The sequence below is a fragment of the Pteropus vampyrus genome, unplaced genomic scaffold (genome assembly GCF_000151845.1).
Source record: "Pteropus vampyrus isolate Shadow unplaced genomic scaffold, Pvam_2.0 Scaffold205, whole genome shotgun sequence".
NCBI lineage: Eukaryota > Metazoa > Chordata > Mammalia > Chiroptera > Pteropodidae > Pteropus > Pteropus vampyrus.
Genome location: NW_011888986.1, coordinates 2,403,106 through 2,428,767, shown reverse-complemented (window position 1 = coordinate 2,428,767; position 25,662 = coordinate 2,403,106). Strand labels below are relative to the sequence as shown.

The 25,662-nt window shown below is 44.9% G+C and overlaps 1 protein-coding gene across 6 annotated transcripts in view; it reads right to left on the bottom strand.

The window, feature by feature from the left end:
- The window catches only part of CDK20 (cyclin dependent kinase 20), a 39,799-nt gene extending 29,178 nt beyond the window's left edge, over window positions 1-10,621 (bottom strand). For 3 of the 6 annotated variants that reach the window (XM_023537945.1, XM_023537947.1, XM_023537946.1), the window contains exons 1-7: window positions 10,309-10,621; window positions 9,833-9,946; window positions 8,291-8,479; window positions 7,939-8,060; window positions 7,691-7,753; window positions 6,752-6,875; window positions 6,396-6,551 (exon numbers count right to left, since the gene is read on the bottom strand). In XM_023537945.1, the coding sequence (XP_023393713.1) occupies window positions 6,396-6,551; window positions 6,752-6,875; window positions 7,691-7,753; window positions 7,939-8,060; window positions 8,291-8,479; window positions 9,833-9,946; window positions 10,309-10,383 (843 nt within the window). In that variant the 5' untranslated portion in view covers window positions 10,384-10,621. Of the gene's footprint in view, window positions 1-4,700; window positions 5,727-6,395; window positions 6,552-6,751; window positions 6,876-7,690; window positions 7,754-7,938; window positions 8,061-8,290; window positions 8,480-9,832; window positions 9,947-10,308 lie in introns of those variants that run through there. The other 3 variants (XR_002783319.1, XM_011372380.2, XM_023537948.1) reach the window with 3 other exon arrangements.
- Window positions 10,622-25,662: the final 15,041 nt, after the last annotated feature.

Below are 25,662 nucleotides of genomic sequence, written 5' to 3'. Positions count from 1 at the left end.
GTGTTTTAGTAAAATAGCTCTGGCTGCTGTGAGAAGGAAGGATTGAAAATGAGGGCAGAGCAACAGGTCCCATAAGAAGGCTGCTTCAATGGAGTAAATTAAGGCACTGGCCCAGGGGATGTCCTAGAGATGCCAAGATGGTACAAGGGAACAGCTGCCTAGGGGAGGACACTATGCAGGCCCTGCTCTACAAACTGCCCTCTGTATAAGTATGTAGAAGAGGCTCAGGTGGCTCCTGCATCCTGGAACTTCTTGGCCTCTCCACCTGGGCCACCTTGGACTCCAGAGCCTATACAGCTTCAGTGGGAACTAACCTGGAGCTTTCTGTGGCCCAGCCCCACTAAGGGCCCCATCCTAGAAATGTGGTTTTCCAGCCTCTGACAAATCCAACAACCATTGTCTGTTGAGCCCAAGGCCCCACTTCCATAGCCCTTGCTCACCTTCTAGATCAAATTTTCTCAGCCCTTATGAAGTCTTTTTGGCTGATAGGAATGGAATGTTTGTATTTTGCAAAATCAAGCCAGGCAAGAAAATTTATTCATTTCCCTTTTCTATAGTTCCCAGTTCAAAACTCAACTGAGATTTTACTTCCCACATATAAAGTTATAACATGTAATATAACCTACAAAATAAATGCTACCCACCTTTAAGGGTCCCTCTGTTAGATCCTGGCCTTAACTATACACCAACAGGCAGAGATTACTAACCTCATTTTACCTAATGGGAAGCTAAGACCTGGAGAAGTTGGTGCTATCAAAGGGTATAAAGGCACCTCCCTTTCAAACTCTGCCCCTATGCTATCCCCAGCCTGCTGCTGTTGTGAAAACAACCAACGATCCAATTCCAGCCCTAATACCTTGGTGGTCTTGGACAATGCACTCACTGAGAAACTCACTTTCCCTATTGGTAAAAATGGGGATGAAAAGCTGGCATTTCACTTGACACATTTAAAATTATAATTATAGAATTCAGTTAAGGATTTATTAATGTTTTTGAAAAATGACTTTAAAAAAGTATACTAAAAGTAAAGAAATCTATTTACTCAACAAATATTTAGAGTACACTAAATGTCAAGTCACATACAGGGTGCTAGAATCAGTATGATGTAAGACAAAAAACCCTGATAGGAATGAGTCTAGCAAGGAAAAGCAGACATTAAATTCATCCTACAGACAATCACCTATTTACAGTTGTGCTGAGTCCTAGGAAGGAAAAGATTAGTGCATCTGTAACAAGGGATGAAGTGCAGATGAGACTAACGCACTCAACAGGCACTTTGCAGAGCCAGGACAAAGGTGCAAGCGGCTCGGAAGGAACAGCCCTGAGCCCGCAGGAGGTCGCCACTCTAGGGGCGAACTGGGGGCGTGGCTTTCCAGGCAGGCCCCAGGAGGAAAATGCCAGAATATTCCAGCAGTGGGAAGAGAAAGAAAACAGAGCCCTAAGCCAACCTTAGAGGGTAACCCTGATGGCAGGGCGCCAAGAGTGGGGATGGGGTTTAGAGTAACCCTCCAGAGGCCACTAGCGCCCTCTGCCGGTCATGGATTCAGGGCCGCCGAACACTCGCTCCCAGATAGGGAAACTGAAGTCCGGGGTAGAAGGCCCAGACTTCGAAACCCAGTGCCCAAGAACCCTGCCCTGCCTCTCGCTGGGGTATGCTACCTTGTCCACCTGGGCGGCGCAGAGAAGGTCTCGGGCCTCCAGGAAGGAGAAGACATGCAGAAGCTCGTGCAGACCCAGCTGCGGCTCCATCACGTCCACAGCTCCAGCTCTGCCACGCCTTCACCGTGCTTCTGCCCCTCAGGCCAATCCTTGACCAATCCTCAGCGCTTCCGCCCCGCAGGCTTATCCCCGCCCAGCCCACCGCGCTTCCGCTCTGCAGGCAAAATCCGTCCAGTCCGTTGCATTTCGTCCCCGCTCAATCAATCCTCGTCCAGCCCACCGCGCATCCGCGCTGGTAGCCCAATCCCCTCCCCAGCCGCAGCGTTTGGCCGGCTCTTCCCGCTGCGCTTCCGCCCCATTCAATAGCCCACCAGCCTCGCTTCTCCCTAGCCTTCGATTTGCCTGACTTCACCCTTGGACCTCGCTTTTGCCCTGACCCTTGACCCGACACTCACCCATCCCTTTATACTGACGTGCACCCTCGCCCTGGCCTTTGCCCTTGCACTGACCCTCACGCTGGACTTTATAGTGGCCCCAAACCAGCACCTCCTAAACCCTTGCCGTGGTGCTTGATGTTGCCCCTTTACCTCACCCTTGACAATACATACGCCCCTCTCTAAACCTGGCCTTTGACTTAGACCTCTCATCTGGTTCACGCTTGGCCTTCACCCTGACCATGTGCCCTTATCCTGACGCTGTCCCTCAACCTCACCCTGACCATCACTCTAATCCTTACTAGCATCTGTTATCCATGCCTACACTCATTCCTACACTCACCTAACCCCAGACCCTGACACACCCTCATCCTGAACTTTGCCCTGGCTCTAACTAAACCTGGTGCCTCTCTACCCATGACCACTAACTTGATCCTCATGCTAGCCTTGGGCTCTGATCCTGGACCTCACTCTAGACTTGGTCCTGCCCCTGGCTAAGTTCAGGTCAGTTAGTATAAGGGTGAAGGTCATGAACAAGTTCAAGGTTAGAGAGGGTCAGAGTCACAAGATGAGGGTAAGGTCAGGGACAGAGTGATAAGGGTCAGAATCAGAGTAAGAGTGAGTGTCCATTTCAAAGTAAAATTCTGTACCAGGTTAAGAGTCAGGATGAGACAGAGGTCAGTGCTGTGGTGAGTGTCAGAATCAGGTTCAAGGTCCAAATTCGTGTAAGGGAAATTTTAGAGCAAGGGTTATGGATAAGATCAAGTTCAAGATAAGTGTGAGAGTCATAATCAAGGACAGGATCAGGGTCAGGATCCATTAGAAAATCAAAGTGAGGATGAAGGTCAGGGTGAGGTAAGTTTGAGAGTTGGACTCAGGTTGACAGTGAATGTCCAATTCTGTGTAGGATTCAGAGTGAAGGTCAGGGTGAAGTTGATGTTAAAGATTAGGGTGTCAGGTTCAGGGTTCAGATCAATGTGAGGATAGGGTCAGTGTCAGGTTCAAGTCTGTTTTCAGGTCAGAATGAACATGATATTGTCAAGGTCAATTAAAAGGTGGGATTCGTTTTCCATTGCTGCTGGAAAAAAGTCAAGCCTTCCCTACTCTACCTTCTTGTACGCACACCCACCTGGATAATCCATGATACTCTTTTCATCTCAAGGTTTGTAGTCTTAATTACATCTGCAAAGTCCTTTTTGCTAAGATGACATTTTCATAGGTTAGAACATGGACATATTTGGGGGCAGGCATTATTCCACCTACCACAGAGAGTCAGTTAGGTTTATAGTCAAGGTCAGGTTCAAGGTCAAGATGTGGGTGATGACCAGGCTGAGGATGAGGGTCCCCATAATGGCGAAGGTCAATGTCAGTGTGAAGTGTGATTTCAGGTTCAAGGTCACGATGGGATTAGGGTGAGTCATTGACAACAGCCAAGTGAGTCTAGGTTCTGTTCAAGAGTCAGAATTAGGATGAGGATTAAGGTAGAGGTGAAATTGAGGTCTAGGTCAAGGTGGCAGGATCAGGGTTATGGTCAGGTTTGGGGTGTAGATTAGTTTCAGCTCGAGTGTATGGTGTAGCTCAAGGTCAGGTTCAAGTCAAGTTCGGGGTCAGGGTAGGTCAATATGATGGTCCTTGTTAAGGTGAAGATTCAGTTTACAGGCAGAGTGAAGTTGAGAGTCAGAATCAGATTAAGGGTGGTGAGTGTATCATTCATGAGTGCTCTGTGTCATGACCAGCATGACAAACTGTCATTGTCAAGGGTAAGTCCAGGTCAAGATAAGCGTGACAGTCACGTTAATGGTCAGCATCAAGGTCATGATGAGCATAAAAGTATGAATGTTAATTAGAGGACCAGTATTAAGGTGACAGTGATGCCCAAGTTCATAGACAAGGTTAAGTTCTAGGTCAAGTGGAGTCAGAGTTATGGCGAGGGTCAGGGTTGATGCCAAGAATAAGGTCAGGTATGGGTGGGTAAGTGTCTAGCAAAGAATTAAGTGAGTACATCTGTCAGGGTTGGGGTGATGAGTAAGGGTCAGGTTCAGTGTAAAGCTTAAGGTCAGGGCAGGGTAAGTTTTAGGGTCTTGTGTGAGTAGGTTTGGTTGAGGGTCAGTGATCAAGAGTGTGAGTACAGGCTCCCATTATGTGGAGGTGAGAGCTACCAGAAATTGAGCTAGACTAGAACTTACAGATGTGGCTGGAGAAACAGGCAGAGGCCAGATCCCAGAAATTTCTTTAAAGGCATGAGACAGTCAGACTTTTCCTGAAAGCGACTAGAGTTTACTGTGTTTTGTATTCCCTCTAAAAGCAGTGACTGTGGCAGGGTTAGTCACCTCTTTTCCTCAGTGCCCAGATGGAGCACAAAATGAATATTTTAAGAATATAGATTACTAAGAATAAATTTCTCTAGTCTGTTTTTATCTATCCCTGAACCAACACTACTCTCAATTATTACAGCCCAATAAGTCTTGGTATCTGATAGGGTAAATCCTTTCATCATTTTTCTCTTCTTCTGTTTCTGCCTCCTGTTTCTCCTCACAACCCTTTCATTTTCATACATATTTTACAATTGTCTTATCGAATTATTAAATAAGAAAAACAAGAGCGGGATGGAATTGTATTGAGATTTACTGAATTAACAAATCAGTTCCAGGAATGCCTGTCTCCTTATCTGCTTAGTATCTCTGCATAAGGGGGTGGCACATCTGGTCCTGGCTCACCCTACTCCTGAGAGTGGAGCTATTTATAAACCAGATTAAGGTATTAAGTCTGCAACCTGAGCCATCCCTGGGCCTTGACTTCTGCTACCTCACCTCCTAATGGAAGCTCTGTCATACAAAGCTCTTAGGAAGCCCCCAGGACTAGAGTGGCTGTGAATGGGGCCACTTTCCCAGTGACCACAGAGAACCAAGGGCCAGGAGATGATGCCACCTCAGCCACTTCCCTCAATAGGAATGGAAGAGGCGCAGACACCAGGCAGACTACTTGGAGTTTTTATAATAAACTTCAAAACTGAACTAGCATTTAATGTCTCTGAGAATAAAAGCAAACCAAATGTCCCTTCCCACTTGCATTTCCAACATGAGGACATCTTACTCTGTGTTCCTACAGATGGCTCTACCAGGACCATCCTTGACCAGGAAGGCAGCACCTGGAGAAGCAGCACCATGGCAGATACAGCAGCGGGCTCACTGTGTCTTTCTGATGGGTAAGTCAGCAGCACACAGATGGGAGGCTGAGGGCACAGCCACGGGTCTCCTTCACTGCTGGGGCTGGATGTCCTTATCACCTGGCTGGGACAGGACCAGGTATGGAGTGAGCCCAGGGTGGCTGTAGTGTGGCCATGGGGAGGCCATGGTAGGTAGAGTCAGGCTGGAGCAGAGGAACAAGAAACCCAAGTGGCCTTGGGGACGGAATGGTGAGGCCTGGTCCAGCATCTCAGCCCTCTGGGATGAAGGGCCGAATCAGCTCCGGATTCAACAGCGACTCCTCGAGGGGCCGGTCCACGTGGAAGTCATGAACGTGGGGGGGCCCTGGGTGGGCCTTGGGGGCCGGTCCCCCTGGGCGATGGGGAATCGGTAGCTCCGAAGGGTGGGCAGGCAGGGGAGCCGTGAAGAAGTACTGGTGCAGGAGGGCCTGAGGGTGGCAAGCAAAGGACAGCAGTAGGAAACCAGTCACCTATGGGTCCCAGCCTTAACTTGCTTCCTTGAGGGGGAGACTGCTTATCTGCTTATCAGCTCAGCTGACTCACATCTCGGAGTGCTTACTGTCTGAGCACTACTCCAGAGGCTGGGGATGCGGTCGATGTATCTGGGATTGGGGGGGCAATAAGCAAGATTAAAAAGTAAGATAGTATGTCAGATGACTAGTGCTGGAGAGGCGGCAGACCTAAAGATTTGTGAGAGGAGATTCCCTGGGAGGTGGCACTTGAGCAGAGGCAGGAGAAGTGAGTCAGCGAGGCCCAGGGACAGAAGTGCACAGACTCTAGGACATGGAGGGGACCCTGGGTCCACATGTTCACTCTGGGCCAGGGCCCAAGACAGTGCCCAACATGTGCCAATGCTAAGTACCTGCTGAAGGAATGAAGGGATGAAGGTGCGAGTCACCAGTAACCACAGGTGTGCTCTTCTGTGAGATGGGCATGCCTTTCTAATGGGCCACCCCTTCCTGCCCACAGCCCCTCTGGGGCCTGCTCAAGGAAGATATACTGGCTCCTCATCCCCCATCACAGGTTCTAAGAGATCTTGACCTCCTGGGTCACATGGGCATGAGTAAGGAGGATCAGGGCAATGGGGGTCACTCTACCTGGGAGGCCGAAATGCGCTGGCGTGGAGGGTAGAGAAGGAACTGCCCCAGCAGGTCCAAGGCCTGGGGAGAGGCATCAGGCAGCACCTCCCCCAGGGGCACAGGTGCTTGCTCCTTGAAGGAGATCTTGTTGTAGTCCGGCAGCTCCATGATCTCCTGAGGAAAAGGGGGCGCCTCAGGGCCAGCACTGCTTGCCATTTCCCTCTGTAGTTAGCCCTTAAGCTGGGCCAGTGGTCTGGGATTTCAAGAAGACATGGGACCATGAGAGAGAAGGTGCAAAAAAGGGGAGTCATCAGCTGTTGAGGGAAACAGAGGACACCTGCCCCCAGCCCTCCCCACCATAGGGCCCTGCAAACCGGCCAGACTTGAGGGCTGGGAGTGCCTAAGATGCGAAGCACACAGCAAAGCTGTTCGATGTCGTTCTCCCCTGGGAACAGCGGGGACCCATTCAACAGCTCCCCCAGGATACAGCCCACGGCCCTGCAGATACAGAACCCAAATAGCTCAGAGACTGCACACCATGGACACAGATCTCCCCACACCAGCTCCATTGCCTCACACCACGGACACTTTATGTGTGTCCGGTTTACTCATACCAGCTCCATCACTCCCTGCCAGGACACAGATCTCCTCACACAAGCTCCCACCACTCACACTGGAGTCAAGGTACCCATAAAGTAGCCTAGAGGCTTCACGAACAATAATACAGATCACCAATCAAAATCCTCAAGCCTAGAACACAGAGCATATCCCCCTTTCCAAGAATCTCTCAAGCCTCAACTCAGGAACACACAGCAACCCCTCAGCAGTTTTGAGGCTTCTCAAAGTCTCAAACTCTGGGACACACAACCACCTCCTCACATTCAGGGGCAGACCTCCAAAAATCTCAAATTCTTAGGCATGTACGAACCAACCTACTCAAATAAAGGTTTAGAGCCTTCATATCCAGGAACCTGAGACTCTGGGTAGCTCAGAGACATTATATCCTGAATTATGACCCCTGTAGCAGCTTAGACACTCCACACCTCAGACCACCTTCCCACCCCAGCCCAGAACCTCCTCACTTGAGACAACCACTCTGATCCCACCCAAATCTCATGGAGAGGAACACTGATCCCAAACTCCTCAGAGATACCCTAACTAGGGAAGACACCCCAACTAGGGAAGATACTCCAAGGCAACCTAGAATTCGCATCAGGAAAACACCCCCAAAAGACTTTTAGACCTCAATACCCAGGAGGAAAAGGTGACCCCATGACCCACATTCCCCTTTGCCCAGCCTACAGGAGTCTCACCACAGGTCCACGCCCTGGTCATACTGGCGGGCACCGTACAGGAGCTCGGGGGCTCGGTACCACCTATGAAAGGAGAGCAGGCAGTCACACCAAGGTCATCAACAGCAGGCTGCCCTAGAAGGTCACCCCGGCCTCCATACTAGCTTCATGAGTGATGTCTGGACAGAAAATCCATTAGCATCTCTTCCCCAATGGGAAGGTTGGACCCATCCACTGCCAGGTCCTGCCTGGGAATTGGCCCTCCCTACCTGGTGGCCACCTGGTGCGTGTAGAGGCGGCTGCCATCTGGAGAAAAGACCCGGGCCAGGCCAAAGTCTGCTATCTTGAGCTGGCCCGAGGCACTGATGAGCAGGTTGGCTGGTTTCAGGTCCTAAGGGCACCAAAGGAGGCATCAGCTCCTCCAGTGCCCCAGAAGACCTTGGGAGAGAAGCGCTTGGAAGGCTGAGCAGCTAGATCAGACCAGGTCCCCACCCTGTGCAAGACCAGCCCCTGGCCCTGACCCATATAGGCCCTGCCCCTCTGACCATGTCTTCTTCAATGGCTGGCCCACTCCCAGCCCAGTTGTCCCCCAGACCCTGCTCTGCCCATGCTGTGACTGACCCGATGCACGATGTTGTTGGCATGGCAGAAGGCGACGCCTTTAAGCAGCATCTGCAGGTAGCTCTTGACTTGTGCCTGGGCCAGTGGCCTCTGGGCGTGGCGCACCACCTCAGCCAGATCTGACAGCATAAACTCGAAGGCCAGCACGAAGCCTGCCCCATGTGGGAACACAGCCTTCAGCTGCACCACCTGTAGGCAGGGCCTCCTGTCAGCCCCCAGACTCATATGGCTCAGACTCTCTCTGAGCCCCCAGCCCTTGTCCCAGCACAGGATAAGGCAGACAGAGGAGATGACATGAGATTGGAGCTCAGAACCAAGGAGTTGGGTGGGATCTTATTGCTCCCTTCTCCTGCGAGAAGGCAGGACCCCACTCTAACACTCCACTCACACTCAGGGAAAAAGAGGTCTAAAGAAGGCCTCTTAGGGCAGTGTCTGGTCTCCCACCTAGCCCACAAACTAGAAAATCACCTGAAAATAGACACGCACACACACACACACACAAGCATTAAGCCTCCTCCCCTTTCCTCTAGAGTCATTAAGTTGCAGCATGGAGAGAAGACAAGGGAGATCACAACTCCCCAGCACTGGGGCAGGTGGAGACATGTCACATGTACTTTCTGAGGGCCCACAGAATCACAAAAGTTGGGCTGCACAGCAGTGAGCAAGTGCAGGGGCTGGTGGGTCTTGAAGGACTTTAAGGAGCTCACAGCACAGGGGGACAGACTACTGACAAATGAGTGAACAAACCTACAGGATACATCCAGGTTCTAATGAGGATAGAAAAGAACAGATGGGATGGGGTCAGCAGGGAGCTAGGAAGGAGCTCTGAGCAGGGGGACAGCAAGCACAAGACCCTGAGGACAAGAGAAAGAACCATGAAAAGAATGAGGCTGGAATGTAAGGTGTCCTTCCTCACGGGCCCACAGCCTCTCCCAATTCTATCACAGGACAAACCACCCAGCTGGATCCTGTAGCTTCTGTCCATCTCCCCTACCACACTTAAGTTCTGAAGAGCCAGGTGAGGGCCAGTTTCTCTCCCTGTTGCCAGAGCCCAACGCAGGGTAGGGCTTACAGGAGGCCCTAAGGTTAAAACATCCTCACTCTTCAATCAGACCTTAGCCAAGGCCTCCATGAACAAGCTGAGTACCATGAGGTGGTGGCTGAGCCTGCTCACCTGTTTTGCAGAGTAGCAGAAAAAACTCAGGACAATGTACGTAAAGCAGTTAACCCAGCCTGCAGAACATATCAGCTCAATAGGTGGCAGTTATTGTTACCAATAAAAATCACTGAACATTTTGAGAAATAAGGCATAAGTTACTGAATGAATTAAATGAATGAATGAGTACAGGAAGAAGTGGGTGAACAAGAAGAGTGAATGAATGAGAAATGAAGTAACTGGGTAAGAATGAATATGTAGATAAGAACGGGAGTAAGTGAGGGGTGAGGAAGGAGAAGAGGGAGCAGAGTGGGTGTGGGCTCCCCAGAGTGGAAGTGAGTGAAGGAGGGCAGGACAAGGCATCTCAGAACCCCAGCCCCACTTACATACTGATTGTCCTCGATCTCCTGCAGGGCCTTGATCTCCCTCAGGGCCTGGTTGGGGATGCCATCCTCCAGCCGCCGCAGAGCCACCTTCTTGAGAGCAACGATCTCTCCAGTCTGTGAGGGGCAGTACACAGACCCTGCTACCCTATCCCTGGCTGGGAAAGGGGACGACAGGACAAGAAAAGTGCCATCTGGGTGGGATGCAGAAGCCTGAGGCCCTCGTGAGAGCGGAAAGCGTCCCTCAGCCCCGTTCTGGAGGGAAATCAAGGCCAACAGTCGCAGCGCCGGGCAAATAGCTCAGAAGCATCCAAGCCACGCCCCTAGGGGCATTTCTGGTGGTAGGCAGCTGGCCGCAACCTGGACGCCCCCCATCTCATCCCTTAAAGGGTAAAAGTGAAAACGGGTACATCTCATAGACAGAAATGAATAGAACCCAAAGGAGGAAGACCCAGGCGGCCCTCGCGGACCCCGCTCACCTCCACGTGCTTGGCCTTGAAGACGATGCCATGTGCACCCTCCCCGATGCGGCCTAGGATGCAGTACTGGTCCATTGCCCACCTCGCCTCCCGCGCCCAGACGCGGCTGCCTAGCAACAAGGCGGCCTCCGAGAGCCGATACTGGGTCGCAAAGTACAACTGGGGACGGCGTGCGGGCTTCGTCGGCACCTTCCCTTAGGTCCCCGCCACCACTATGCAGGGGGCTTCATTTGGCTGAAGTCGTCTGTGAGCAAAAAACGACAGCCCAGCCAGGAGCAATGGCAGTCACTGAACCTTCTCTGCACCGCCCCGACGTCACGTAACGAGCTACGTAGCGGGGCGGGGCTGCGCAGCCAGGGGCGGGGCCGGGCGGCCGGGAGGGCGTCCAAGGTGACGCGAGCGGAGCCGGCTCCTCCGTGGCGAGACCAACCTACCCAGCCATACCATCAAAGGTTGTTGACAACACAAGTAACTCTTAAATGTCTGAAAAGATGCTCAATTTCACGCACAGGATAAATATGAAATAATGTACAATTTTTCAGATGGCGAAAGATTCCAAATCTAACACCGTTGGCCAAGCAATAGGAAAACAGGAGCTTTCGTAAACTGCTGGTGAAAGTGTAATTTGGCAATGCTGATCAATTGCAAATGCATATCCCCTTAGACTCAGCAATCCCATTTCCAGAAATTCCCCTAACGGATATATTGTACATATGCGAAACGATAGGTGCAAAATTATTAACTGAAATATTGTTTAAATAGCAAAATACTGGAAACGCCACAAATGTCTATCATTAGAAGTCTGACTAAATTGTGATACCTCTATCAAATGAAATACTAAGCAGCCTTAAAAATGAGCGAAGACACTTTTATGTATAGTAATAGGAATACTTCTAAGATATAATGTTAAGTTAAAAAGGCATGATGCAGAACAGAACATATAAAAGTGCCACTAGCTGTGGGAAAAGAAAAGGAGAAAAGAATATAAAAAATGCTGTTCGTGCATTACAAGATATCCGGAAAGATATGCAAGATTTCGTGATTGTGGTTACCTGGTAGATAAGAGACCAGAATTGGGAACAGGGTAAGAGGCCGACTTTGCACTGGGCCACTTTGTATTCTTAGAGTTTTGAACCATATAATTTATTAATTCTTCAAAAAAATTAAGTATTTTCTGATTCATAAATTCCACTCTTAACAATTGCATAAGAACGCCTGATGTCCATACAAAGATGTTCACCCTGTTTGATGATAGCAGAGGCCAGACAATAACCCAAATATATTTTGGCAACTCTGAGAATCAAATTATCTTCCCTCTCCAGGCTTTGTTGTTGTTGCTTTTTGTTGCTATTTGTTTGTTTGGTATATCTTCTGACCTAATTGTGAAATGACTGTTTTCTTTAGCTTATGTACCCTCTGAAACCTCTGCTCAGTTAGCTTAGTTGTCAGCTAATAATTGGAGAGAGTTTTCCTAGTCTTTGACAAGGGATTGTGTGTGTGTGTGTGTGTGTGTGTGTGTGTGTGTGTGTGTGTGTGTGTGTGTGTGTTTAGGCCCACCTTGAACACTCAGCTGGGCAGTTGACAACTCTTCCTTAGCTTTCAATTCTTGCTGGTGCAGAGCCTCAAGTTCAGCCTCGTCAAGTCTTTCCTGAACACATGCACAGCTCTGGGCATGTACACATCCCTTCATAGGTATGTGACCATCTAGATTCCCAGCAATATGACAGAGCTTTTCAAAGCCCTATGAGCATCTCATTCCTTAACTTTTCCTTTGAAGCTTTTTGGTCAGCCTATTATTTTCCCCACTGTCATCCTCTCCATCACATAATCACAAAGTGAATCAATTACCTCTAATATTTTTTAACAAATATCCTAGGGTAAAGACTTTGCACTGGGCGAGTTATGAGTCAGCTGAAATAGAGATAGGCTAATGAGTGGGGTGTCTAGACAGGCTAAATAATGACCACGCTCTGGGATGAGATGTGGAAGGATCTCTAATACAGTCACAGAGCATTATGGCCCCTCCAGTAGCTGCCACACTCCTCGTTTTCACGAAGATTGAGGACTGTTCATTTTAAAACTTACTATGGGGGTTAGAGAATAGGAACTGGGAATGGAGCAAGTGAAGACATCACACATTGCAATTCTTACTGAGATTCCATTGTTTTCCTTGAATAAAGACTCTCTGCATTGCTATACATTTTTGTTTAATCTAGAGTTTTGGAAATGTTGATCCTGTCCATTTTTGTCAGTTTTCTTATTGCTTTTATGTTGGAGGGAATTTTCAGAGGTTTAGTCTGCCAAGTTTGCTAATGTTTTTTCTCTCTCCATTCTACTTTTTAAAAATATAGTTTTCTTATTTTTCAATATTATTCCAGGTGTACACCAGGTGTACAATGTGGTGATTAGACATTTATATAACTTACAAAGTGATCACTCTGCTAAATCTACTACCCATCTGACATCATACATATTTATTACAGTATGATTGACTATATTCCTTATGTTATACTTTACATCCCCATGACTATTTTGTAACTACCAACTGCATTCTTTAATACCTTCCCCTTTTTCACCCACTTCCCCAACCCTCCTCCCATCTGACAACCATCAAAATGTTCTCTGTATCAGTTTGTTTCTGTTTTGTTTATTTGTTTTGTTCTTTAGATTCCACATGTAAGTGAAATTTTACAGCATTTAACTTTCTCTGACTTACTTCACTCAGCACAATACACTCTAGGTCTATCCATGTTGTTGCAGATGGTAAGTTTTCATTCTTTTTTATGGCTGAGTAATATTCCATTGTGTATACATACCACCAATTTTTTATCTGTTCATTCATTAATGGATACCCAGCTTGCTTCCATATCATGACTATTGTAAATAATGCTACAGTGAACATATGGATTCATATGTCCCTTCGAAGTAGTGTTTTGGGTCTGTTTGGATAAATACCCAGAAGCGGGATTACTGGGTCCTTCTTTGACTTTTGTCATAACCTTTATTTTAACATCTATTTTGTTTGGTATAGGAATTGCTATCCTAGCTTTTTTCTTTTCCATTTTCATGAAATACCTTTTTCTAGCCCTTTACTATCATTTTGTGTATGTCTTTTGATCTGAAGTGAGTCTCTTGTAGGCAGCATATGTAAAAGTCTTGTTTTCTTATCCATTCTGCCACCCTATGTCTTTTGATTGGAGAATTTAATTCATTTACATTTAAAGTAATTTTTGATAGATATTCATTTACATTTAAAGTAATTTTTGATAGATATTCAATTCCTTGCTCTCTCTTCTCTTTCTGGTATTCCTATGATGCAAATGTTGGTATGCTTGATCCTGTCCCAGAGACCCCTTAAACTATCCTCATTTTTTTTTCTTTTTTCTTGTTGCTGATTGGGTGTTTTCTGTTACTTTATCTTCTAAATCACTGATTTGATCCTCTGCTTCATCTAACCTGTTAATTCCTCTAATGTATTCTTCATTTTCGTTATTGTATTCTTCACTTCTGACTAGTTCTTTTTATATTTTCTATCTCCATTTTGAAGTTTTCTATGTCTTTGTTAAAGTTCTCACTGGATTCCTCTACTCTTTCCCTAAGTTCATTGAACATCCTTATAACCAATGTTTTGAACTTTGCATTTGATATATTGCTCATCTCCATTTTGTTTATTATTTTTCTGGAGTTTTGTTCTGTTTTTTTTTTTTTTTCACTAGGGACATATTTCTCTGTCTCCCCATTTTGGCTGCCTCCATGTGTTTGTTTCTATGTATCAGGTAGGGCTTCTATGTCTCTTAGTGTTGGTAGAGTCGCCTTATATAGTAAATGTCCTGTGAGGCCCAGCGGCGCATTCTTCTCTGGTTGCCTGAGCTGGCTGCTTTAGGTGTGTCCCTTGTATGGTCTGTGTGTGATCCCTGTTGTAGTTGAGCCTTGGTTGCTCTTTGCACATCAGTGGGAGGGATTGACCCTCAGGCGGACTGGTTGTGAGGACTGGCTGGTGGGGGTCTCACATTCTGGAGCAGAATTTGCTTTAGCAGGGCTCTGGTGCCTGCCCAGTCTGCTCTTTGGGTGTGTTGTCCTTGGGTGAACTCCTGGAGGTGCTCTGACTCTGATTCTGAAGCCCACCATCAGGTGAGCCTGCCCCAGGACCTTCAAGGAGGGGCCCTGTCACAGGCCAAATTCAGCCTCAGCCTGTGCCCTGCCTGAAGCCACCTGGCAAGAGTCGCCAAGCAATCCTCAGATGGCTGCCACCCACACTGGGCTTGTCAGGGCCTATGAGAGGCCAAACCTCAAACCTAGATTGGCTGTTGCTAGTGCTGGGCTTGGGGCTGCACAGCAAGAGGTACGGGACATACTGAGGCCAGATGCTTCTTGTTAGGGTTTTGTAAACCTTTGAGAAATTTTAGGAAAGTCCAGAGCATGAGCTAAGACAGGCCATTTGTATAGAAAAGCCACTGGAATTGGCCTGACCCACCCACAAGTTGGGTGGGTCAGGGTCTCAGGGAACCACCAGGGCAGGGCCACCAGTGTTAGCCAGGTTGCTAAAGACTCAGGTATGGAGTCTGCCTGCATCTACATGCTGAGATGGGTCAGGGCTCAAAAAAGAAATGATGGATTCTGCTAGCACCTCTGTCTGGGAGAAAGCTGCCTCTTGAGCTCTCACCGTGAAACTAGACAACTCAATTTCTTCCTGTATGTCCCTGGCGCCTTTCAAGCTGCTGCCCCAGCGCTGGAACTCAGAGTAAATGGGTCAATCAGCAAGTAAGTCCAGGTGCGAGATCCTGAAGAGAAATGTCTGTGACTCCAGCCGCCTTCCGTGTCACTCAGCCACAATCTCTGCTGATTTTCACAGCCAGAAGTTGTAGGGACTTCTCTTCTTGGCACTGAAATCCTGAGCTAGGGAACCCCGTGTGGAACTCCTCTGGGGGGACTTCCACAGCCGAGATATCCCTCCTGATTCTCAACTGCTTCACACAGGAGTGGGACCAGCCTGTGCTGCATATTTGCTCCTCTTACCAGTGTTGAAATGTCCTCTTCTGTATGTTCCCAGTTGTAAGGCTTCCATTCAGCTAGATTTCAGGTGATTCCCAATGATGGCTATTCTGTAGTTTAGTTGTAATTTTGATGTGATTGTGCAAGGATGAAAGCACAGCGTTTACCTATTCTGCTGTCTTGACTAGAAGTCTCCATTATACTTTTGACTCTTATTTATATTTCATTGCACATAGATACTCATGGTCAATCTAGGTGCAGTGCGAATTTCCCAAAATAGAGTACTATAACATCCTCTAACCAAAATGTCCTACAATAGTGGACTAATTGGAATGGCTAAAGTCCAACAATATGTCAGTTTTAAAGGTTCATTTGCAGTTAGTTTCTCCTCTTCCCCATTCTTTTTACCATTCAAAGCGAGTTTATTGGAAACAAACAGTACATACAAGTGAGCAAAAAGACATGACATTCCCATAATCATGTCCACCTGGGGACAGCCCCTGCTGAAACCCAGGTTTATATCCTGCTAGATTCTCACTCTCTCTCTCCTGTAGTATATATTTATATACTTATTCTCAAAATATATTTACACATTTATTCAATAAATTTGAGCTCATACTCTAATAGCATTTGGTGCTTATCATAAATTCTAATTTCGATATGAAATATTTGAAAAATTAGTAAATTCATCAATTAAGATATAAATATTAGCACATACATACAGTAAGGAGGAAGGCTTCTTTCTACAGCCAACATGGCCAGTGTCCAGTGGGTCTTTGTTGTTAGAGGTGGCTTGTGTGAACATGAAAGAATGTGAGTATATAAGAAACTTCACATTCTGATGCAAATTTGAATCCCCAGGCTGAAGTAATAACAGAGGAATCAATGTAGAAAAACTTCAGCATTAGCCCTCTGCCTTCCCTCACTCAGCCTCCAGCTTCATGCTTCAAAAACTTCTTTGCTTATCTGTTCTTTTCTGGCTCTGCTGACAATTTGGTTCTCGGTGATGTGATCAGTTCAGGTGCCTTAGATTTATCCAATACTTTCTTGTCCTTCAGCAGTAATGTCAATAGATCTGGACTTCATTTTTGCTTACTTCATATTGCTTTCCTGACTCTCCTCCTCATATTTATTACATGAATGTGGACAAGGGATTCTCTTTATGCCTTAGCACCTATATCAATGAGTACTAACCACCTCACATTTCTGGTGTGGGAATTTAGTGGAATAATGCATGGAACACTCTTACTAGTGCTCAACAGTGAGTTCTCTCTCAGGAACTGATAGGTCTCATCTAATCATAGGAAGCTCTTCGAAACCCTGTTATCCTTGTATTCATTTTCTCAGATGACTTTCAAGCCCAGTGACTTGGATGGAGTGGGGCGAACAAATGAGAAACAAAATATAAACCCTCCTGTCTAGTTACTCAAAATGGGGTCTGCTGACCAGAAGCATTGGCCTCCCTTGGGAGTTTGTTGCAATGCAGAGGCTCAGCAGCATCCCAAAACTACTGAATCTGCATTTTTAATAAGGTCCCAAGATGACTCAAATGCACATTAAAGGTCAAGAAGGACCATTCTATAAATTCCCCTTTGTGAAAAGGAGAAATGTCTACTCCAGCACCTGTTGTTCCTTAAGCTTAAGGAACAGGCAACAGCTTTTATAAGGGACCTTTGTGAGGATTAAATATATTATCAGCCAGTGTTTTAAAATGCAACTGATAGTTAATCTTTCTGCTCCCCTCCACAGCTGCTCATCTCCCCAAATTCAGTATTTGCTCAAATACTGAAACTGAGTCAGTAGCTTTCCACCACTCTTAGCATCCATCAAGTAATAAACCATAATGTGCCATCCTCTGAACAGGGCTACTGTCTGAGACTTCGGCCTTAAAAGGCTGCAGTTGCTCTTGTAACATTAGCATGTAGAGGCTTAAAGTGGGGATACAGCAAAACTAGCTGCAATGGGATTCTCAGACTGCTCCTTACCAGCTGAAGACCATGACAGTTGGTGAATGTCCTCCTCTTCAAGTGAGTATATGACTATCACTCACCTCAGAGTATTGCTCCAATGATTTAATGTGATTATCATGCTAATATCTGTCTGTAATAAGCCCTAAAATCCTCACTAAACATTCATCATTACTGTCATTACAAGCATGAAGATCTTTACTAGCAGTGATGTGAGAATTGCAAGTGGACATGGCTAGATTCAGGGAAGTGAATAATCTGTTTAAGGATCCAATGTGCTGCACAATAAGTGCTGAAGCATGGATTTAACTCTAAGTCTTATAAATTTTTAAATCTCAGATCTTTGTCATTCTCTGTACTACAAAACAGCTCCATCCAGGGCTGTGTTTTTCTTTAAACACCATGGCACGTGCCGTGTACCATGTGCCATGTGGTTATTTTTAATGAGTTAAGAGAAGAAGAACTGCATCCTCTCCTTAGTCCAGAATTGATATGGCTAGAAGCACTGGGAGGGCTACCAGATATCATCAATAATCCCTGATCTGCTCAGGCTGCTTTCCTCCCTGTGGGCTCTGGATCAGCAGAAATTTCAAGCATAATGTATTAGTCCTTGGACCTTTGAAAAAAATTAAATTGCTAATGTTTAATGAGCACTTAAGATGTGCCAGGACATACTGGAAGCACTTTCCGTGCTAACCCAATGAGATTGCAAAAATAATTGTTCACATAAGAAGAATAAGGTTTATAGAATTGTAAATCTTCCAATTTCAGGGAGCTAAGAAGGGAGGAGCTAGAATCATAACAAAATATACTGAACTCCAATGCTACATTCTACCACTTGGAAAGAAAAAGAGAGTAGTGGGGGTGGGACGTCGGAGGGGGAGAGATGGGAAGGAGGAAAGGGAAGTGGGGAGTGAGAGGGAAAGAGAGCAAAAAATGATGGAATTAAATTCATTTAGCCAACCGCAGGAAACATGGCCCTGAGATTCTTACAAAACGCCTTGTTGAAGATATGCTTGGAAAGTATCTTTTCAGTTAGCTCTCAGTCACTATCAATCTTCATCTCTCTGTCTTGCTCACATACATTTTTTCCCCTTTCTTTCTCTTCCATCTCTTTATTGCTCCATCATGCTTTTGGAAAATTTGCCATGATTCTTAAAATAATAATCTCAAATACTCAATAGATATTCATTGATTCACAACTATGTTATAAATTCTGTCATTTTTTAATGAAAATAACACGAATTTATGAATGTCTACTTTTTTGTATTATTTGTAATCAATTATTCACTTATCATTGTTTATGGTGTGGTACAGGGATATACTTTTTCTACATGGAAAGTCAATATTCCTGATGAAAGTTAATATATAATACATTCTTTATTGCATAGTAAGTCATACAGATGCAAGTTTTAATTATAATGTATCTTTGAATTAATTAATTGCTCTTGGTTATTTATAACAAAATATAAAAAAAATATATGCCAAATACTCACTTACTTGGAGGAAAAAAGGAAATATTTGGAAGGGCTTTGTAAACCTTAGGTATTTTTTTCTGTGTCAGGCAGTGGCTCCCCCAATAGCCTGAGATTTGAGAGGAATGCTTGGTCTTCTGATGCTAATACTTTCAGTGGTGTCATACATTTTGTTTCTGTTTATCCTAAATTTTCTCAGCTTCATCACCAGTAGAAGCAGAGAACAGAAAGAAAACTTGTATCAGCTATGAAATTTACTCCCAATCAACTAGCCATTCAAGTCATGTGTTTGAAAAGAATCTTTTCCGTAGTCATCCCAACAAAGAACTGTCTGAGTGGTGAAGGTAAAATATGCGTGGATTTCATGCTCCTTTAGAAAAGTCCCTGACATTTATGGTTACAGTAGCCACGTGCCACTAAGGGTCCACTCAAGAGATGAAAACTACATAGTAATTTGAATAGAAAAAATTTAGCATAAATAATTATTAACTATAACATGGGATAGGAGTAATGAGAGTTGTCTAGTAATAAGTAGAGCGAACTAAAAGAATATAGGAATAGCAGATATAAGGAGCAGCCACTACCCTAGGGCTGAGATAGAGTTCCCTGGTAGAGATCTCCTCAGAGAGGGGGTCTGGCTGTGGCCCACTGAATGGCAGAGAAGTCACTGGGGGTGCTGTGATGGTGAAACATGCCAGAATTCTGCCCTTTGGAGTTTGCCATAAATCCTCCCTCTAGATACTAGGGAGAGGCTGTCTCTGGAAGGCATTTCACCAGAGAGACCTTTCTGTAAAACTATTGAAGATGGTGCAGAAGGAAGCTGTGGGCTACAGGTGCCTCTGGATTCAATGCACTGCAGGAGCCAGATCCTAAAGAAGCCACCGCACCAATGAGCTGGACACTGGAGAAGCTGCCTATGTGGCAGGAGCTGTGTGTGCTGAAGTATGCTAGTGCTGGAGAAGCTGCCAGCACTCCAAGGGCCTGGAAAGCAAGCACACTTGAAGCAGGTAGGAAAACCCTTCCTCCTTCCATGTATCTCCAGCGCCTTCTACTGACAAAGATTACTACCATCCCGCCAACAGTCAAAGGGAAAACAAAGAGGCAGCTCCATTGTCCAGAGCAGACAATGAAGGTGAATTTGGAGCCACACGACAAACTGATAATTGGCAAGAGCCCTTGTAACAGAGTGTTACAGAGTGGCTTGATTCCAAAGAATTGAAGACAATAAAAATAAGTGTGTTATTACTCTTTTACATTTCTGATCCTTTATACTGATAGGTATATGTATTTAAGTGTATGCATAACACATCATATGAGATAAAATAGTTAGATGGACATTTTAAACAATTAGGATATTTACATATGGATACAGAATATCATTTATATAATATTATTCATATAATGTAACTCATTTTCTTCTCTGGATAAGAAAAATGAATTTCACAGCTATTAACTGATTTGCCTAGAGTCCTGCAGCTGGCTGGTAAAGTAGTAATTAAAATCCAGATCTTCGGAATTTTTTCTTGTGACCTTATCATCATCCATCTACTCATATCTAAAGCTGATGAGCAGCCAGGAGCAAGGAGGAAACGTATTTCAGCTGAGGGACTAGAGAGAGTTCAAGGACGAAGGTGGTGGAATTAATTTACATTTGACTGAGGACCTTCCATGCAATGGAAATGATTTGAGTAAAGAGTCAAGGTGTTGGGGTACAGGGTCCCAAGGTGGGCTGGAAGATGAAGGATACATCAAATAGTCATGTTCCAGAACAAAATAGGCATGTGCGTAAAGAATGGAAGGAAACTAAGAAACTTGAGATGGATGGAGCCTGGTCCCTAAGGCTGTGGCTTAGATGGAAGGAATGTGCTCTTCTTGCTTTGCAGTTGTAGGGGAGGCAAAACCCCCTCTACCCATCTTGGGTTTTCAGCTGAGATTCTTTAACAAGACAAATTAGCAAGAGAAAAACAGTTTATATATGAAAAGATGTTCAACATCGCTAGCTATTAGGGAAATGCAAATCAAAATCACAATGAGATACCATCTCACACCTGTTAGAATAGCTATAATCAACAGTACAAGTAATAACAAATATTGGAGAGGATGCGGAGAAAAAGGAACCCTCATACACTGCTGGTGGGACTGCAAATTGGTACAGCCACTATGGAAAACAGTATGAAGTTTCCTCAAAAAATTAAAAATTGATCTACCATATAATCCAGCAATCCCTCTACCAGGTATTTACCCTATAGTCTGGAAAACCCATATCCAAAAAGATATTTGCACACTGATGTTCATAGCAGCATTATTCACAGTGGCCAGGACATGGAAGCAACTGAAGTGTCCTATGATAGATGATTAGATAAAGAAGTGGTGGTACATATATACAATGGAATATTACTCAGTTATAAGAAGAGATGAAATACTGCCATTTGTGACAACCTGGATGGACCTCAAAATAATCATGCTAAGTGAAAGAAGCCAGACAGAAAAAGTTGAAAATCACATGATATCACTTATATATGGGATATAAACCTAAAAGCAACAAATGAACAGGACAAACAAACAGAGACTCATGGACATGGACTATAGACTAGTGGTTACCAGAGGGTACGGGGTAGAGGAGGAGGGGGGAGGTAGAAAGGGTAAAGGGGGTCAAATACAGTGGGTTAGGGGGAGAGCAAAGTGGGTATAGGGGATCAAATATATGGTAGCTGAAGGAAACTGGACTTTGGGTGGTAAACACACAATAGAATATACAGATGTCATATAATTTACACCTGAAAATTATATAATTGTATTAACCAATGTTACTCCAATAAACTTAATTAAAAAAAAAAAAACAGTTTATTAACTCATGCAGTGAATGTCATACGGAAGAAACCTCAACAAAAAAAAAGTAACTAAAAGCAGTGGCTTAGAACTACAGCTTACATAACATCATCAACAAAGAACACTACATTTTTAGAGAAATGGCAGGACAAAAGAAGAAGTTTTAGGCTTCCAAAGGCAGCAAACTGTGGGAAGATAAACATACTGGATGTAACCAAGGGAGAAGATTTATTTGCAGAGCCCTCTGGTGCCATTTTGGGGCTGATAAGAGTCTGTCTCTAGAAAAAGAGAATTTCTTTCCTGCCTTTAGGCAAAGGGGGAGCTATTTCTGGATTTGCACTTCTTAAATGCCTTCAGCTCAAAATAATTTTTATGTCATATGCATATTTTGAGATTACATACTCTGATTTCCCTCAGCCTTACTGGAATTGTTACTTTATTTTTCATTTTCCATCTCAAAGTTCCTCCAATCAGTAATAACTCTAGAATTGGACTAAGATAGCTTTTTTACTTGATGAAAATGGAAATGGTGGGAATAGAAACAAATGAGCAAACCCTTAAGATCTGGTTCCCAAATAAAAGAGCCAGACTCCCACTAAAGACATGTAAGAGGTTATGCTGTTGAAAGGCGGTGGTACCCCTGAGAAAGACCTGCCCCAGCTAAGGGTGCAGAACACCTGGACTGAAGCCACCTGAAGCTCCTGGCAGAGTTGGGAGACCCTCAACAGAACCTGAACACCACCATGTAGGGCCAGGAAAACAGTATGGTGGTTTCTTTAAAAATTAAACATAGAATTACCATGTGATGCAGTAATAATTTTATTTCTATACCCCAAAGAATTAAAAGCTGGCATTTGAAGAGGTATTTGTACACACATATTCATAGCAGCATTATTCATGATAGCCAGGGGCTGGAAGCAACCAAAGCATCCATGGACAGATGAATAAATAAATAAAATGTGGCATACATGCAATTTTATTTAGCCTTAAGAATATGGGAATTTTGACACATGTTACAATACAGATGAACCTTGAGGACATCATGCTCAGTGAATGTCAAAGGTTTAGACAGGTTAAACCACACTGTAGTATTGCTGCCTCAGCATCCATTTTGTGTGGCCAAGCAAACTGCAAGAGCCTTGAACTGGCAATGGGCCCTCCCTCGAGCCATTCTTAAACAGCCTACAGAGTCACAAGTATGGGTAAGCTCCTGATGTGACTTCCCTCACGTCCCTGTGAGCAACAGTCTCCCTTACCTCAAAGGGCCTTCCCTGTGTACACCCCTTAGATAAGATCCTTGTAGAGCCTACCAAAAACGTGCTCTTTCTGGTTTGAATTGACCAATCTGGCCCTAGCCTGGGAACCCCAAAGCACTCCACCTATGGACCCTAAAAAAGAATGTGTCCCAGGCCCTGCAGCTCTGTCCGCACCCTGCCTTGACCTCCTTGCATGGCCCCTTACTTCCTTCAGGGCCCATGTGTCCCAGGCCCTGCAGCTTTGTCTGCACCCTGCCTTGACCTCCTTGCATGGCCCCTTACTTCCTTCAGGGCCCATGAGTAATAAACTTCTCTACAGTATATCAATCCCCTGTGGCCTTTTGTTTAGCTGTGGCTCACCATCCCACATGCTGGGGCTCCATTTAACAAATGTTAATTTAACAAAGTCACAACAGTGAAATAAGCCAGTCACAAAAGTACAAATACTGTAAGATTCCACTTATATGAGGTCCCTAGAGTAGTCAAATTCATAAAAATGGAAAGTAGAATGGTGGGTGCCAGGGTCTGGGAGGAGGGAGATGAGGAGTTAATGTTTAATGGGTACTAAGTCTCAGTTTTGCAAGATGAAAATTCTAGAGATGGAAGGTGGTCATGGCTGCACAACAACGTGATGTACTTAATGCCCCTGAACAGTACACATAATAATGGTTCAAATGGTAAATTTCACGTTATATTTCACCACGATAAAATTATTTTCTTTGGCATGATAGTTGTGCAAGTCCCCAGTCATAGATATAAGGCCACAATTTTACAGAGCCCTTGGATTTATGGATGGCAAATGTCTGTTCCCATTATGGCTTGCCTTTCCTTCTCTAATCTCATCTTTTGATGAACAGAAATTCTTAATTTTAATGAAGTCGAATATATCATTGCTCCCTTTATGGTGAGTGCTTTTTATGTTTGTGTAAGAGCTCTTTGTCTACTCCAAGGTTTGTAAAAAGGCAACAGGAGAGTTGGGAGGGGGATCTCTTGCCCCAGGCTGAAGTCAATACACAACAAGGTGGTTTTAAAGTTTGGCTACATCAGGGCTATGTTTTCTGCTCTGAAATGTTCTCATTCTCTAAAAACTTAAGTTCTGAGTATTCTAATATCATAATTTTGTGGCCATATATCTAAACCCTTCTGCAATTTAATCTCTGACCCTATTCGAGTGACTAGGCGTTTTGCAGTTTAAACTTTGACTCTACCTGACAAACTGCACTCCTGCATTGTCCGTTTCACTACAAAACTTGTTTTACCAGTTTATTTTGCAGGCTCTAAGGGAAATTGAGGCTTTGGCCTCATGCCTTGTTACTCCTCCCCTTCCCCATTTTAGGACTCCAAATGTTGGCCATATCCTATGACTCTACCTGCTGACCAAGAGTTCTTATCTCACAATCACTGAGTCAGCCAACCATTGTAAGTCCAGTTGCCCCTACCAATCAGAAAATGAATGATGTATGTTTATGGTCTCCTGGCAACTCTTGCCTTTAAAACCTTTGCCTTATTTTTCCCACCTCAGAGCATGTCTTTGGTTCATGTTGAAGGCTACACATGCTTTGATTTGCAAATCATATTGGAAGAGTCCTGGAACTTTTGTTCACAGTTCTTTCCTTTCTCTGACAGGTATAAATAGGGCAATCCTTTCTCTGACAGGTATAAATAGGGCAAGCTCCTTCCTGGCTGCTGAGTGTTTGATGGATGGGATCCCCCCTGCTCTTAGGACCCTCGGTCTGCCCTTAGGAATCTCTCCCCAAAAGGGAGCTGCCCCTGCAGGCTTCCTGGTCAGCCAGCTGGTGTGTGATGATCCTGCAAAGCTGTGGCCAGCTCCCTGTTGCCTAAAGCTCACTACTGGAATCTTGCCAAAAGGAATAAGTCCCTGCAAGGAGATTCACTGTAGCTCCAAAATATTGGAAATATACACAGCTATCAGTGGAGGCAGGTGAGCTAAAACAGAGTAAACCATACGACTGAATTTCTGCAGCCATTATATGCTACATCTATGCTGATAGGAAGAAATGTTCAAGAGAAGGAAACACATTTTGCAGTCTAATAGATTTATAATCCTTATGTTTTTGTAAAATAAATATTTTATGTGTAGAAATACAAGAAAAATTTGGAAGAACGTGTAAATGGTTACCCCTGGAGTTGCAATTGGAGGGACAGGTATTGGGGGCTGAGATGATGGAGGAAATGTTTTACTCTAAATTTATATTGTTTTTATATGTGTGTGAGATTAATGTTGGTTTTAACTTTGTATGGTATATTGTCTTTTGTAATTTCCCTAATGAAACCAATTAAACAAAATTAAAATAGGAAAGAAGGAATTTGCCTCAGTTTTCTGTGTCTTTGCTTCCAGACCCCCCGTTTCTAGTGACATAGAAATGTTATATGTGTGCCAGAGCCAGATGACTCCTTGGAAATCATGGCTCAACGTTACCCTTGTCCAGGGTGCTGCAGAGGTGCAGACCTGCACCCAAATTCTGAAGTTCAGGTTAAAACATTAGATCTACCACTTGTAGGTATAGTCCCTTGTGGGAAGTGATTTCTCATCTGCTCTCTTCACCAGAGCCCCAGCCCTATGTTAATTTCTGGAAATTTTCTGATTTGCAGGTATACCCTCTTAGGGAAAGAAATCTGGAGAAAAGGCACATCAAATGATTGTAGGAGGCAATATGACCAGCTGCTTGGTTATTAAATACTTGAGTGGTGCTCAAAGTGGGCCCTGGCCATCTTTTTGCATTTCAAAGGCTTTCAGAGATGTTCTGTTGTAGTCACCTTATTTTACCGTGCAGAAACTGAGGCCCAGAAAGCAACATGTCTTATCAAAGCCAT